The sequence below is a fragment of the Rosa rugosa genome, chromosome 4 (assembly GCF_958449725.1).
Source record: "Rosa rugosa chromosome 4, drRosRugo1.1, whole genome shotgun sequence".
In the NCBI taxonomy this organism is placed as follows: Eukaryota; Viridiplantae; Streptophyta; class Magnoliopsida; order Rosales; family Rosaceae; genus Rosa; species Rosa rugosa.
In genome coordinates, this window is record NC_084823.1 from 44,854,390 (window position 1) to 44,869,757 (window position 15,368).

The 15,368-nt window shown below is 36.7% G+C and overlaps 2 protein-coding genes and 1 pseudogene across 2 annotated transcripts; 1 reads left to right on the forward strand and 2 right to left on the reverse strand.

Annotated features, from left to right (window-relative positions):
• The first annotated feature begins 949 nt into the window (after positions 1 to 949).
• On the forward strand, positions 950 to 3,305 carry LOC133743793 (uncharacterized). The gene is made up of 7 exons (XM_062171824.1): positions 950 to 1,026; positions 1,400 to 1,476; positions 1,599 to 1,706; positions 1,981 to 2,052; positions 2,247 to 2,300; positions 2,412 to 2,450; positions 2,564 to 3,305. Exons 1-7 carry the CDS (start codon positions 969 to 971, stop codon positions 2,759 to 2,761), a joined length of 606 nt encoding a protein of 201 aa, XP_062027808.1. The 5' UTR covers positions 950 to 968; the 3' UTR covers positions 2,762 to 3,305.
• Positions 2,816 to 5,463, reverse strand: LOC133743791 (glutamate--cysteine ligase, chloroplastic-like; annotated as a pseudogene).
• A 2,493-nt stretch (positions 5,464 to 7,956) lies between these two features.
• Positions 7,957 to 11,350, reverse strand: LOC133743790 (glutamate--cysteine ligase, chloroplastic-like). The gene is made up of 15 exons (XM_062171823.1): positions 11,067 to 11,350; positions 10,805 to 10,955; positions 10,500 to 10,607; positions 10,304 to 10,396; positions 10,113 to 10,196; positions 9,933 to 10,001; positions 9,728 to 9,798; positions 9,580 to 9,648; positions 9,345 to 9,438; positions 9,150 to 9,239; positions 8,969 to 9,049; positions 8,677 to 8,769; positions 8,495 to 8,575; positions 8,346 to 8,415; positions 7,957 to 8,264 (listed from the first exon to the last, which is right to left on the reverse strand). The coding sequence occupies exons 1-15, from the start codon at positions 11,330 to 11,332 to the stop codon at positions 8,176 to 8,178; spliced, it is 1,509 nt and encodes a 502-aa protein (XP_062027807.1). The 5' UTR covers positions 11,333 to 11,350; the 3' UTR covers positions 7,957 to 8,175.
• Positions 11,351 to 15,368: the final 4,018 nt, after the last annotated feature.

Consider the following 15,368-nt stretch of genomic DNA (forward strand, 5'->3'; position numbering starts at 1 on the left):
TAGAGAAAAAATAGAAATAATGATCGAAACCCATAAACCTTCATTGTTGTCTCAGCATTCTTTCTACTCAAACCATGTAGTTTGTATTAAATTCTAGGTTTTAAACAAAATTGAATCAGGGATTGAATAATAGGTCATCAATCTCCTTCAATCATGATGATTTATTCAGTGATATGATTATCTAAATTTGGGCTTTCAGGCTTTGTAATGAAAAATGAGAATGGGGGAGAAGAATTTTTCGTTGGAAAGAGAAGAGAAACGAATTTAAATAGAAAGATGAAAGAAAATAAATTTGTTGATATGCAATAAATATGGGCATATTCAGAAAATACAAAAGTTAGTTTGTAAGACATTAATGTTATGATTTTGAGTGAAATAAGAGGACAAATGTCAGTTAATGAGTGAGAAATGTAGAAATGGAAGGTAGATGGGGAAGGTTGCTAGCATTTCTCATATGAAAAAGGATGATGATTCATTTATAGAAAGTAAATTAGAGTTGAGTCGAAAGCGTTAACAGTATGGCTGTATGGACTTGATTACTCTCCAATCCCGAACCTATTTCCTTTTTTATCTAGGAAAATTAATTATCCTAAAGTAATTAGGGCTAAGTTTCCTTTATGGGAGGGTCATAGTACTATGCATATAAATACCCTACATCTCTATCTATTATATATCGATCACCAAGCAATACATATTCTTAGCCTAATAATTGGACGAGCAGACGAAGAGACTAAAGAAGGTTAGTACTGATTATATTACCTTCGAGATGCTGTAAAATTTAATTATATTATTATTTGTCCTTGATCAAATCACTAATGACCTCAGGGTAAAGAAACATGGGCCTTAACCACAGGGCCGCATATAAATTTGTGTTTGGTATTAAATATGGGCCTTATGTACAAATCAGAGTCCATGATCATTCCTATATATTTTATCTGCATGCCAATTCAGGGTTTCGATTGGAAAGGATGTACAAGCCGACTTACAAATATTTTACTGTGGAATTCTCGAAAGATGATATCTGTAGTACGTTCCTCGATCTCTTTTTCTTATTCTTTCTCTTAAATTTGCTTTCTTATTTGTGAATATATATGAAGTGTGGGAACAGACAGAGCATATGTTTGTTTAGAACAATATGCAGGCCAAATTTATGATTTCGATCGGGTATTACTTAGTAAATAATTTTGCGCAAAAATTCTGGCAATATTTGCATCTTGATAATGACTAGAAATAGATGAAACATATCGTAATGGGTATATAGGCTGGATCTTGTACAATCAGTAAGTGTCTTGTATAGGTGAAAAGTTTACCTACGTTCTCATCTATGATATCTTGCGGAGGATCTAAACAAAGAAAAAGAAAAAAAAATATTCACAGTCTCACCTATGATCTCTTGCAGAGGATCTGAACAAAGTGTGGAAGAAAGAGGTGGAATCCGTCTTTGCATCTTATGGTCTATCCTGCAGAATGAATGAGGTATCCCATTATAAATCTCTCTCTCTCTCTCCCTACAAAAACTCTTATTGACAACCGAATGGACTTGGGACTGTGAAAGATCTTCTTGGAAATCTCTTATTTAATTATAATATTATGTGCAGGATGAGTGTAAAATGATCCTGGAAACAGGTAATACGGAGGACGAAGATATCATTAAAAGAGCTAGGCGTGTTCTCGGTGTTCTCGCATGTGGTCTGAGCACACAATGGGTACTGACAACAGATCTTCTGTCATTGTTTTCTAACAAATGATTTTAGTTGCTAGTTGTTAGCCAGGTTTCGTTTCATTCATGTTCTGCCAATGTAATACTCTCTCTTTTATTGCAACAGTATGTAAAAGATACTTGTCGCAGCATGAGTATTAATCGCATATACATTTAGTTTTTAAGTAATTGCTTAATCAACTGATAGTTTTTCTTTTTGAACAGTCTTTTGCTATTATGATTTAATTTTCTCATTTGAGTGCACAACCTTTTGATTGCAGGTTAAACCAATATTGCTCGGACAAATCTATTGTAATGCGATAAGGATAGAAAAACCAGACGGGATGAGTGAGGTAAGCATTGCATATATTTCCTTCCATTTTAAAGCAACTTGAACTTCTTGAACTTGTTTGAATTGTGTTATTTAAAATTATCTGAGTTGTTACGAGTAAGGCTATTGTTTGATTTTAGAACAGAACAGTTCTAGGGGCTGTGTTATGCTAGAGCTGATTCTTCTGCCTCTTCTAATTTTACCTATTGTGTGCAGGAAGAATTCTCAAGCTATTTTGATGATTTCATCGAAAAATTTGAAAACTTATATGTGAGTATTGATCCTACTAAGCTTCTCATGCAAATATTGATATGGATGTACTTTCTGTTTGGTACTCGCTTCATTATTCCGGTCATTCTAATCTTTCACAATATGATGCAGGAACTCCCTCGCAAGTGGTGCTGCTTCGTTCTTTATTTTGTAAGTGCTATCTTTTTATATATACTTTTTTCTTTCTGATGATGGTTGTATTCTACCTTTCTATCTCTGCGTATGAGTTTAATTTGTTTCTTAATTTTCCTGTAAATGAATAGGAAAAATGTATAACCGTTCTGGCTACTTCGTTTCAAGCAACAATGGCAGTGAGGTCCCTTGTTCAAGGCAGCCTTTTTGGGGATATCCCCTTTCAAGATAGTGTTGAGATGGTGATAAGAGGAATTGAAATGTCAGAGGAGGAGGAAAGTTTAACAAAGAATCTAGAGTTGTTCCGCTCTTTGCTTGCTACTCAATGAGATTTAAACTGCACAATTGCCTGCTAGGTCATAGAAATCCTCATTGGAAAATGGTTAAGACCCTGACTCTCTACAGGAAGTTATAAGCCAAAACAGGCAAAACATAAATACATTCCTGATGTGAAAAGGATACTCGAGGGAAAAGTCAAAAGAGGAATTACAATTATTTTTTTTATAATGTTCAAATAGAAGTAACATGAGAACTGTAGATAGAAACCTTCTCCTGCTTAGAAAACCATTCGGCTTTCCTTCAGTGAAGGGTGTTTGAAAACAGGGCTGTTGCTATCTGTTTCATTATGTTGAAAGGTTATATATGTCAGATATATGTCATGTATAACATTTTACAGGGGAAAAAAAAGGTTCATGCCAGTTTTCCTCACAGGCTGCAAAGCAAGACTAGCACGAAGTTTCTGTTTCATGTCTGCTTCAGAACTGAAGTCCAGTTTGACCTATAAATGGGAATAAATCAATGAAGAAGCTGTGTATGACTTTAGCATTCTGACCTAGAAATGGGTACAAATCAATTAAGAAGTTGCGTATGAATTTAGCCTCCTCACCCAAACCGATGAAATAAAAATTTATAAAAGAAGTCATCTTACCTGTACGCTGCAAGTCCTGAACATCAAATCATGTCCAAACGAGCCAACTTTTGGCATGTAATTTCTAATAATATCATATCTTCCCTGAGCATGAATGAGTCTTTCTAAATGTATCCAGCAAATTAATTATACATGAAAAGACAAAATGACATTAAAAGTCATGGTAAATTAAGATAATAACAAAAGAAACCATAAAATTTGAAATCTTTTTTCTATTTGTACCCAGCAGTTCACTATGTTCACGTCTAGCTAGTTACGTAGTTTCTTCCGGTAAAACCTTAAACCCAAATTTCACTTTTCATTATAATTGTTTCATCTCTTAGGTTTAATACACATGATATTGACAAAATTGTGAGTGCAATCATGATTTTGGAGACTTCTAATAAGGTATGTTCATCTTGGTTTATCATTCAACAAAAAAAAAAAAAAAAAAAACTTAACTTTCTTGCTGTGTAGCAGTCAATCGCACTTCGATCAATCAACAAGCACTGAAAGCTATGAAGCAGCTTCTAAGAAATTGACAAACAATTGAGAAAGGAAGAGCACACCTTCCAGAAATTAAATGAAGAAATCTTGGAAGGAAATTTAAACCAAACCTAATTTACTGCATCCTTTGAATCGAAAGACACTTAAGCTGCCAGATAACTTGATATATGAAAAGTATTATCAGCATGATGATCTCGGAAGTAATGTCATCCACATGTGTGATCCGTTCGCTGTAAAAAAGTTTGTGCCATCAACAATCCTTCTTGGACCTCGGATTACATGTTCATGGCTCTTTATATCTAAGAGAGAATGACATTTTGCAGACCAGAAGAAGACAATGAATGGAGCATGATTAATAAAGCATACATGATCCAAAGGCCTTGTTTTCTAGATATTACCTATTATCAAGGACAATTTTATGTTTGTCGACTGTTCTGGCAATTTAATGGTTTCCGACACTGAAGATCCTAAGAAACCAAAGACGAGGGTTGCTGGGTGTATGAGTTTTGTTGGATTTAATTAAAGAAAAGGGTATTATAGGAAAATTTGCTAGGTGTAGTTAAAAAATTTATAAATTTACTGGGTGTAAAATATTTTCCGAGTGTATTTAGATATTTGCTGGGTACATTTAGAAAGACCTGCATGAATTTTTAAGCATTCGATCATCAGTATTTGAGTTTTCCTAATGCGGTTTTAAAGAGGATTAAACAATACCTTGGGCATCATAGGTATGTCTTTTTTTTTTTTGATTTGTCAATCACACGGTGTCCTCAAAGGCTTCCTAGGCTCAGAGACTAATCCGTGCTCGGGAGATCTTGTCAGAACGCTTCCTCCCCCCTGACCACCAAGAATATATTGGGATTTAACTCCAATAAGCGTCGGCGGGATTCGAACCCGGGTGTGGGGGTTCCACACCTGGAGGCTTTTACCAACTCGACCACCTGTGATGGTTATCATAGGTATGTCTTGAATAGGTATGTCTTGAATGCTCTATTTCAGCTGACCACCAATTTCAAGAAATCCAATTCCCATTTTCTCTGCAACTGCTTTAACCTAGTCAGAACATATATATATATAAAAGGACAAACTGTTAGTATTTATGCATGAAGGGTGACCCTAATTTGCATCTGAATTCCAAAACCACAGATAGCTAGTTTAACTGACCTGACAGAGTTGTGAATTGACTTCAATACAAACTTGATGCAGAGTTTCAAGAGGTGCACCTCTAGCTCAAACTGACCTCCAGGTTCAAGTGATATACTCTGCTTACTCTGCTGTCCAAAAAATAAATAATTGATATATAGTCATACATATGAGGATCAACTAATGAGATTTAGAAATGGATCATTTAATTTGACATAGAATTTGAAAATAGAATATACCATCCAAATATACCTAAAGGAAGTTAGACATATAATATAAACGAACACATAATGAAAATGCAGTCCCAAAGAACACAAGTAATCATACCTTTTTGAGTCCAATAATGTTATCACCTTCCATGATTTTCTCCCACTTAAATCTCTCTGCAATGCCATTTAGGAGCTCAGCTATTTGTTGATATTGCATGGGACGTAAACTTTTTAAATTGAAGCCAAACCTCTCATGTTCCATGCCAATTCTGATCGAAATATTGGGTGCATGGTCTTAGTTTACAGGCATTTATGATAAGTTTTTTTTTTTTGAGAAATAGATAACTTCATTAATTTATCCATGGCCAGAAGGCACATACATCACATGTTGTTTCATACCAACCGTACTAGATGGCACAAACCGCCAAACAAACGACAAGTGACCCTCATTGTAAAATACGCACACTTATTAGAGTGCCTAACCAAATGAGAAAAAAACCCAAGACTATCTAAGATCTTGCTTTAGCAACTCTACCCGCCTAGAGACCTCAATTGGTGTACAAGTAGAGAAGCTAACTTACATAGCATCAGACTCTAAATCAAAGGTAGGCACAGAAACAGGAAACCTAGAGTTTCCCCTTGCCCTTAGCTTTAGGGCCAACCTCCTGAGCAGTAGTAGTAGAAGGATAGGTAAGACGCAAAGGGGTCAAAACAACCTTCTTTTGAGACCTGGGACCCTTGTTCTTGCTTCCCAACGGTCTTCCCGACCTCTTCTTCAATGTCACTAGGGCGACATCATCCTCAACTTCAGCCAAACCAAGAGCATCCGCATGGAGAGTGAGAAGCTTACCACCCAAAATAGTTTTGAATTTCTTAGGGGAAGGAACAATTACCTCTTCTCGACCTCTTTTCTTGTAAGTCAAGGTTTGCTTCTGACCAGTCTGCATGGCAGGAGTAATATCTAGATCTTGAGAACTTGGATCAGAAGGTTCCACCGAGGACAACCCACTAACCTTGTTCGGCTCCGAAACCTCTTGAGCCATACCTTCCATCTCCGCCGTGATGTGCACGGTATCCTGTGAAGCCATTTCAGAAGATGATCGCTCTAGCCGACGAATAACTGGCTTCTTCTTTTTCAGCAGTGAAGAAGAAGGCATAGGTAAATCTCGAGTAGTCTGAGCAGATAAAGAGAAGGCGCCACCAGAGAAAGCATTTATGATAAGTTAATCCATATACGTATGTAAATACAGCAAGATTACTCGTGGGAATAGACATGCGAGGATTAAACCGCATTTATTAAACACAATTCACAAAATGTGTTTGCCAATTTATCTAAAGTTAGTAAAAAAAAAAAAATTCCGGAGGTCTTAGTTGCTGAGGCACATGAAATCAGATGGAAGAAAAGGAAGGGATATATAGCAGACCGTGAAACACAAGTGTTCAAGTTGGAATTCGAAAAACTAGTAAACTGTTGTCATTGTTAGATGAGTAAATAGTTTTTTTGAGCCCTTCTATTTCAGAACATATATCCTGGTCAAAGTTGGCAGAAATTTTAGTTTTTCTGACGAACATCCGTAGATTTTTCCGATTTAGTTGATTTCTTTTGCGAGAATTGAAGGTTTAAACTTGGATACCAAAAATCATATTCAACAGGGCAACCTTTTTCTATTCTCATCATCAAAAGAGGAGCAAGGCCTTGTGGCATCTACCATAGAAAGCAAGGCCTTGTGGCATCTATCAAAACCTTAGTTTAATCTGTGGGGGTGATAAGTGGGCAAAATTATGGGGTACAACACTCATCAGCATTGATAAAAGTAATGTTCCACATGACAAAAAAAAACCACCAAATTCAAATTCTATGGCCATTCAAGAGAGGCCCACTATCATGAACTGATGTATTTAGAGCATATACCATCTTTGATTATAGTCTAGAATAGTCTCTACTGACGTATATATAGCAAAGCTTTAGTATTCATTTTGATCATCAACGTCTCTTTTTCTTTAAAGAGAAATGTATCAGTATCAAACTTTTTTTTGGCCAAAGGGAAATGGAACCTTCTTGACAAAAGCAAACCTTCTCTCATCACATTTTCATATCATTTTAATCCATTCCCAAACATCCTTTATACATTTTGCATGATTTAAGCTTTTCTACTGAAGGCCTAACAGATATACCATCAACCATGTGATATAACAGATAATAATTAGCTACAGAAGCACAAACAAACATGGAAGAAAAGAGCGATAAGATTAAGCAAACAACTCGAAGCATCAACTGGACTGCAGCAAAGTGAACTTTTATTCAACTCGGCAGCGTATTATTTACCACAACAACATACCATTAGGTTGGACAAATGACTCCAACTCAAAACCAGTTTCAATTATTTTTAACCTTCCATGACATAACCTGGAACAATGATCTGATTATATCCATTGTAAATTAGATGAGACGCTTCCGGCCTGCCTAAGATTTACATTTATATTATTCTTGTGGGAAGGTCTACCTCTAATCGCAAACCGAAAGCAGCTAAAAATAGCTACAACTAGGATTACGTACACCTGAAAATTTGAAAGGTTTTACACACCTGGATCGAACGGGATGAAGATTTAAATCAAGCTTAAGTGATATGCCACATCGATCAGAGGCATATTTACTCTCTTCTTACTCAGAACTACATTGTTAAAAATCCTTCTGGAATTTTCACACAGCTCAACAAGGGCAAATCAGAAAAATTATATATAGAAGGGCTATCCACAACATACCATTAGGCTGAACAAATCAATTCAACCAAGAAGCTTGAACTTATTTTAACCTTTCCTTACATAACCTGGGTACTGAAAACTGAAAGATCATTTGCCTAAAATCCAATGCCTGAATATATCACAAACAAACCGACAGCAGCTACATATAGATTACACCAGAAATTTTGCGATGTTCACACACAACAGTGACCCTGCTGAAGTGCCCGACTTCAGTTCAGTATAGTAGCTCTTCAAAAACTGGGTCTATCTGTTGTTTCCATTTCCCATTATATAATTCCAATAGCTTCTCTGCTGGTGTTACACCTGCCATGCATATATGAAATTGTCAGTATAAACACCATATTTTCCCCGAAAAAGAAAAACCTAGAAAGGCCATGTCATTACCAGTTCTCACAACCTCCACCACCTCATTTAAAAACCCTGATTCCTTAAAGCCTCTTCTTTCCAGGCCATCCTGCAGAAGAACAGAGGATCCATGAGCTCGCATTGCACGCACATACATGCATACTATTTCAGCAGTGAGAGAAATGTACCTTTGCAAACTTTATTACATCTTCGGCAACATGCTTGAGTATTCCTTCACGAAATGGTGTCTTTAGACCCGTTTTTGGAATCTGCTTAAAAAAAAATTTCACGGTTAGATTTGCAAAATTATTATGCTAATCATCCCAAGTATTTGCAGGACGACACATTTTTGTTAACATGTGTTTATCACCTTATCTCTCAGCATCTGTCTTTCTTCAGGAGTCCAATCAGCAATCATGTCTAACACATTCTGCAGGGAAACTTCATCATATAGTAGACCCACCTGAAATTTTAAAGCAAAACACAATCAGTACCTATGTTGCTAGAGTTATTGATGGTTAATCATTAACCACTCAAGTTCATGCAGTACTTTTGATTCAAAATTATATGAATATTTGTTTCATGTTTGTGTGTGTATCAGAAAAAAATGTTGAAAGCAAGTGAAATTGATAAGAAATGAATTAGTTAGCTTAGCTTATTACCCAAAATGCAGGCAAAGCGCATAAGCTTCTCCAAGGCCCTCCATCAGCACCCCTCATCTCCAAGTATCTCTTCAGCCTGACCTGAATTAATGGAAAAGACCAACATTGCAAATATATACTATTAGTCAATAGCATCAGAAAATCCTAACGTTATAGACTGATGATTGATTATTATTGGTACCTCTGGATAAATAGTTCCCAAATGATTCTCCCAATCATTCAGTGTTGGTAATTCACCTGGAAGGCAACGAAGCTTTCCTGCGATAAAGTCCTGCATGAATAACACCATCACATTGAATATGTCTACAAAACACTAGCTTGAAACAAACAAAGACATAATTAAGTTACAAAAAATATAACAGATAGATGGTTATACCCGAAAGGTCATTCCAGTACAGTCGATACACTTATTTTTCCGATAAACACAGTACATGGGAACATCAAGAGCATAATCAACATACCGCTCAAACCTGCATATATCAATACAAACTCACATAATTAGAAATGGAATTGTATTCTTGCGTTTGTAGCACATCAACTGCATATGTGAACAAAACAGGATGGCTAGTTAGAGGAACAACAAAGTGAAATGAAGCAACTATGATCTTTACCCAAAGGAGTCATCAAAAGCAAAAGGAAGCATGCCAGTGCGATCCTTGTCGGTATCAGTGTAGATGTGACTGTTACAGAAACTTGAAGTATCAATACAGATGACATGGACAAACAAATAGAAGTAACATGAGAACTGTAGATAGAAACCTTCTCCTGCTTAGAAAACCATTCGGTTTTCCTTCAGTGAAAGGTGAATTTGCAAATAGGGCTGTTGCTATCTGTTTCATTATGTTGAAAGGTTATATATGTTAGATATATATATGTCGTATATAACGTTTTACAGGGGAATATACAATATATATATATATATATATATATATATATATAGAAGGGTCATGTCAGTGTTCCTCACAGGCTGCAAAGCAAGACTAGCACGCAATTTCCGTTTCATGTCTGCTTCAGAACTGAAGTCCAGATTGACCTAGAAATATGAACAGATCAAATAAGCAGTTGTGTATGAGTTTAGACTCCTTGGGACGGCCGTCCTTACCCAAACTGATGAAATAAAAATTTATAAAAGAAGTCATCTTACCTGTACAGTGCAAGTTCTTAACATCAAATCATGTCCAAGCGAGCCAACTTTTGGCATGTAATTTCTAATAATCTCAAATCTTCCCTGAGCACGAATAAGCATTCGGTCGTCAGTATTTGAGTTTTCCTAATGCAAAGCATTTTAATGCCTTTGGAGATCTCTTAATGGTTTTAGAGAGAATTAAACAATACCTTGGGCATCATAGGTATGTCTTGAATTCTCCATTTCGGCTGACCACCAATTTCAAGAAATCCGATTCCCATTTTCTCTGCAACTGCTTTGATCTATTGAAAATGGTATATATATGAGAACAAACTGTTGGTATTTATACATGAAGGGTGACCCTAGCATGCATGTGAATTCAAAAACACAGTAAGTTTAACTGACCTGACAGAGTTGTGAATTGACTTCAATACAAATTTGTTGCAGAGTTTCAAGAGGTGCACCACTAAGCTCAAATTGACCTCCTGGCTCTAGTGATATGCTCTGCTTACCCTGCTGGTCCGAGATCAAAATAAATGATATGGAGTCACATAAAAGAGGATGAAATAAAGGAAATTCCATTTATTCAATATAGAATTTGAAAATAGTATGTATCGTCCAAATGACAGAATAATACCTAAAGGAAGTTAACCAATGATGTAATGAAAACTAAATCAAAATGCAGTCTAACAGAACACAAGTAACATTACCTGTTTGAGTCCAATAATCTTACCACCTTCCATGATTTTCTCCCACTCAAATCTCCCAGCAATCCCATAGAGCAGCTCAGCTATTTGTTCATATTGCAGCGGACGTAAAGTATTTAGTTCGAAGCCAAACCGCTCGTGTTCCATGCCAATTCTGAACAGGATATTGGAGCATGATTTTATTACTTGGTTTACAATTAAGCATTTATGATTAGCAAATGAATCATATACATATGTAAACGTAAGCTGCAATATATAAATTCACCTCCATTTTTCTTTGGGCTTGCATCCAGAGGCAAGATAGCCTACAAGATCTTCTTTCATCAGCGGCTTTGTAGCTACTACAGCATCTTCTGTGAAAGGACTTGCAGCAACTATCGCACTTTTACGTCCTCGTTTCTGTCCTGCAACATTTTCTACATGCAAAACCTGTATCTTCCTAGTAGTAGTAGTAGTAGAATAAAATGCAGAGGAAGAGAAGCCAATGCTTCTGCAGTAGTATGATGAACTTGTCTGGGAAATGAGTGCCATTGCTAGTACACTGCAACAACTTTGATATTTCTCGACAAGAAAAATGGTGATCGTCGAGGACTATATACACACACATTGTCCCACCAAATTCAACTTGTTGTGCACCCACTTACACTATAGCCAATAATGCTGCTCTAAGAAAGATGATTGGATGAGAAATAAAATATAGCAAGATTAATACCACGAGTGACATGCGAGGATTAAACCGAATTATATAAAGTAGTATTGACAAATGCATGTGTTTACCACATGTTCTAAATAAACTATTGGTGGTTGCTGAGAGCCTGAGACACGTGAATCAGATGGCAGAAAAGGAAGGGATAATAGAGTGTGAAATACAAGTATTCATGTCAGAATTCGAAAAATGAATTTTAAAATATTCCCGTGTCATTGTTAGATGAGTAAAGAGTTTTGAGCCAGCCCTTCTTATAGAACATCTAGGTCAAAATTGGCAGAGATCTTAGTATTTATGACGAACATCCGTGAAGTTTTCCAATTTAGCTAATTTTTTTGTAAGAATTGAAAGTTGAAACTTTTTTTTTTTTTTTTGGCAAAGGGGAATATCATTAAAAAACACAAGGGGAAAAAGAACCCTTGAGAGAAACAACAAAAAGAAAGACACAAACAACAGCCTCTACAAGTGAGGAGGACTAGGTAAACCGTCAAAAGCAAGAACTGCAGCTAAGGGAGAAGGAGGGTGCTGAACCCAGTTAGGAGGACACCTCCCACTATAGACTAACGAAGCAACAATATGTGCCGCTTTGTTTGCCTTTCTACTGGTCCACGACCAGTTAAAATGCCGAGTTGAAAGGAGATACCGGACTTGAGAGAGAATATTAGTTGCTGTCCAATCCGAAGCAGGGCTATTTTGTCTAAGAGAGTTGATAATATCTTGAGAGTCGGAAGAAATGAAAATATCCTGCAACGGGAAAGTGTTGGCAAGATGCATAGCTTCTCTAATAGCCAAAGCTTCTGCAGCCATTGCAGAAGGGGCCATCGTCTTTATTGCTCTGCCCGCAACCAACCGACCATTCGAATCACGAGCAATTGCTGCTAATCCACATAAAAGAGAGTCTTTGAACACCACCACGATTCTGAACAACAGCCACATGCATGATTCGTGGGTATAGAGGTCAAAGGCAACGATTATCTGTGTCTATGGAGCAAAGTAACGGTGCAGCCACTTTTTTTCATGTCAGTGCCCTGTGGACCAGTTGCTTTAGGCCCATATGTCACATATAAATGGAAATGTGGCTCTGTTCAGTTTGACTCTTGCAGGGGCCCTACCTCTATGTCTTTTATCCACGCCTATATTGATCCGTGACATCCCATCTCCATTCAAACCTAATTTACCAATTTCTGTTCTATTAATATGATGATTTAACAAATCTCCATTGGATTTTAACCTGCTTTGCAGGGTATTGAATTCACCATGCCTAGAAAAGATGAAAATAAAATTAATAACTTCATTCATTGTACCATAGAGATTACAGTAATGTCACTATGAGTACTATAAATCAAACCAAATACAGCATTACATAACCCACTCCATCCCAATAGTACTGTTATCACATACAAGTTTCTAACTAAAAAGTTCTCAAGGCTAATATACAGCTCTAGAAGAAGTTCCAAACTTAAAATTCAGTGTGCCCTGTGATTCTGGTGCAAACTTTGCCAGGGCTATGCTGCAAGTTAAAGTTCAGATTATGCAATCCTTACACAGTCATGTCACAGTTTATGCAATGACAATCTACGTATGAGTAAAGTACCAACAATTTACTACATTTATGAAAAAGTTTTAACAGAAAAAGTTAAACTTCCAATCAGATTTTATTGCAAGACAAATAATTGCAGAAGAAATAAGCTAAGAAATACTTGCCCATTCACCTGGGTATGGCGAACGATAATATTTGGAATATCTTTCACATCCACCAGACTTTTCACCCTTTGCTGCCAAGCACCTGCAATTGGTTTTAAATGTTTGAAGGCTCAATCAACTATTTTCTATTGAGCTAACAAGCAAGAAAGTTGGGAAATCTAGTTTAGTATGTGCCAGCAATTAATAACAACATACACAAATATTAGTAAAGGGTATAAGAACAATTAACAAAAGCCCAAATTGCAAAGGAAATGAGTAAGCAGTAATTATCCAAGTTGCTAAGTAAATCAGCTTGAACAAAAATTAGTCAGTTAACTCAGCAGCAAAATACAAAAAAATACATCACAGTTCTCTTCTTTTTGTTAGACAGGAGTGAATTCCAATCAATGATCAGAGCCAATGGCTTTGCCTCACATATTTAATGGAGAACACTTTCCTTCAATGCCTAAATAATCATCAAAGAACATTTTTAGCACTACAGCATGAATGACATATTATCTGTAAGAAAACTATGGAACAATTAATCTGTAAGAAAACAACAAACAATTAATTTTGCATAGGAAATTTGGTATACCCTGGCAACTTTGGACTTATCCTCCACCTTCTCTAATGCTTTAGCTTTAGAGGTTTCTGGGCTTATTATTATTTGTTTCATTCCTTGTTGAAGCAAACTGCAGGAGCTAGATAAGAAAGAAGAAGCATATGACTACCTTTAAAGAGATATTCATATACAGTAAAGTACAACAGAAAGTTCCATCATGTAAAATGGGATTCGGATCAAATAAATCTAACAGAAAACTCCTTTCAAGTGGTAGTTCATGCAGTGATTCAATATTGTTAGATGCAGTAGTATTAGTAGATATTAGCACTTTAGCAGTACTAAGAAAGATACAAGATTGGTCTCCTCAGGAAAACCCAATTCAAAGTCCATCTCAAACCAATAAAAACTCAAACCCAGAAACTATACCTGAGAGATGAGGTTGGCAGAGGGTTTTAACAGCCAAACAATACGACCTGCAAGTATCAAAAAAAAAAAATAAATTCAAGATCAAAACCCAAAACAGAAATAAACCCAAAAACTCAATTCATAATCAAAACTCACAAAAAGGAAAACGAAATTTCTACCTCACAAACAAAAGATACACAATTTTTTCAAATTTACAGCCAAATCGAAGAAATCGCAATATGACAGAAGAAAAGATTACAATTATAAAATTGATCAGATCCATGTGTGAAGGAAAGTGCAGATAACATGAAAAAGATAGAAGGAGAGGCCATCAGTGATGGTTGGAAACGGAGGGGGTTGTGAGGGTCGCGGTGGGGGTCAGAGATCTGGTTTTTGAAGAGGGCGGTGGGGGTCACAGATCTGGTTTTTGGGAAGGGGAGGGGGAGAGAGACGGAAGGGGGGACATTTAAGGGACTGAAACAATATTTTATAAAAAAGTGACCGACAAAGAGATAGAGAGAGAGAGAGAGAGAGAGGGATTTACCAAGACCAATGCAAAAAGAGGACTGAAGCAATATTTTAAAGAAAAGTCACGCTTGTAAATAAATGTGGCATGCATCACCCGCAGATTCATTCATACAGTGATTGAATTACGTTGACTGAAACTCTTGCTCACAAAACACTGCAACCGTGGCTACCCTTCCGTAGCCATTGCTCATAATTGTAGTGGTGGAACCATGAAGCATCAGTGTTTATTCGAATGGCATTCATAGGAGGTGGAATCCATCTTGAGAGGCAAGGAAGAGACTGAGTAAGACGTTGCAATTGTCTTGAAATGGGAATCCCAGGCTTGGTTGCTGCAATAAACTCATTTGCTGCATGATAAGAAGACAAAGCAATCCTGATAGGGTCTGGAGGAATATGTTTATATAGACAATCACATCTATGTTTCCAACATTGCCAGAGAAAGAAAGATATGTGCGTAGCAAAGTCACTCGATTTCTCTAATTGACTTACAGAGAATAACCATCTGTCAAAAGAAGTAATGGTTTGGAGAGGGACTTTATAAGAGAAAGGATGAGCAAACCAAGCACTTACAATCCAGGGACAAGTCAGGAGGGCGTGTTCAATTGACTCATCATGATGCGAACACATATGGCACTCAGCAGAGGTGGCAATGTGTCTTCTAGTGAGAGTTCCCTTTGTTGGAA

Bases quoted from the DNA above. Each gene is read 5' to 3' on its own strand.
- LOC133743793 (XM_062171824.1), top strand. From the start codon at position 969: ATGTACAAGCCGACTTACAAATATTTTACTGTGGAATTCTCGAAAGAT. The intron at 2,301-2,411 runs GTGAGTATTGAT...AATATGATGCAG, and splicing joins AAAAATTTGAAAACTTATAT to GAACTCCCTCGCAAGTGGTG. The intron at 2,451-2,563 runs GTAAGTGCTATC...GTAAATGAATAG, and splicing joins GCTGCTTCGTTCTTTATTTT to GAAAAATGTATAACCGTTCT.
- LOC133743790 (XM_062171823.1), bottom strand. From the start codon at position 11,332: ATGGCACTCATTTCCCAGACAAGTTCATCATACTACTGCAGAAGCATT. The intron at 9,649-9,727 runs GTTTCTATCTAC...TTTCTGTAACAG, and splicing joins GGTTTTCTAAGCAGGAGAAG to TCACATCTACACTGATACCG. The intron at 9,439-9,579 runs GTAAAGATCATA...TGATATATGCAG, and splicing joins GCTTTTGATGACTCCTTTGG to GTTTGAGCGGTATGTTGATT.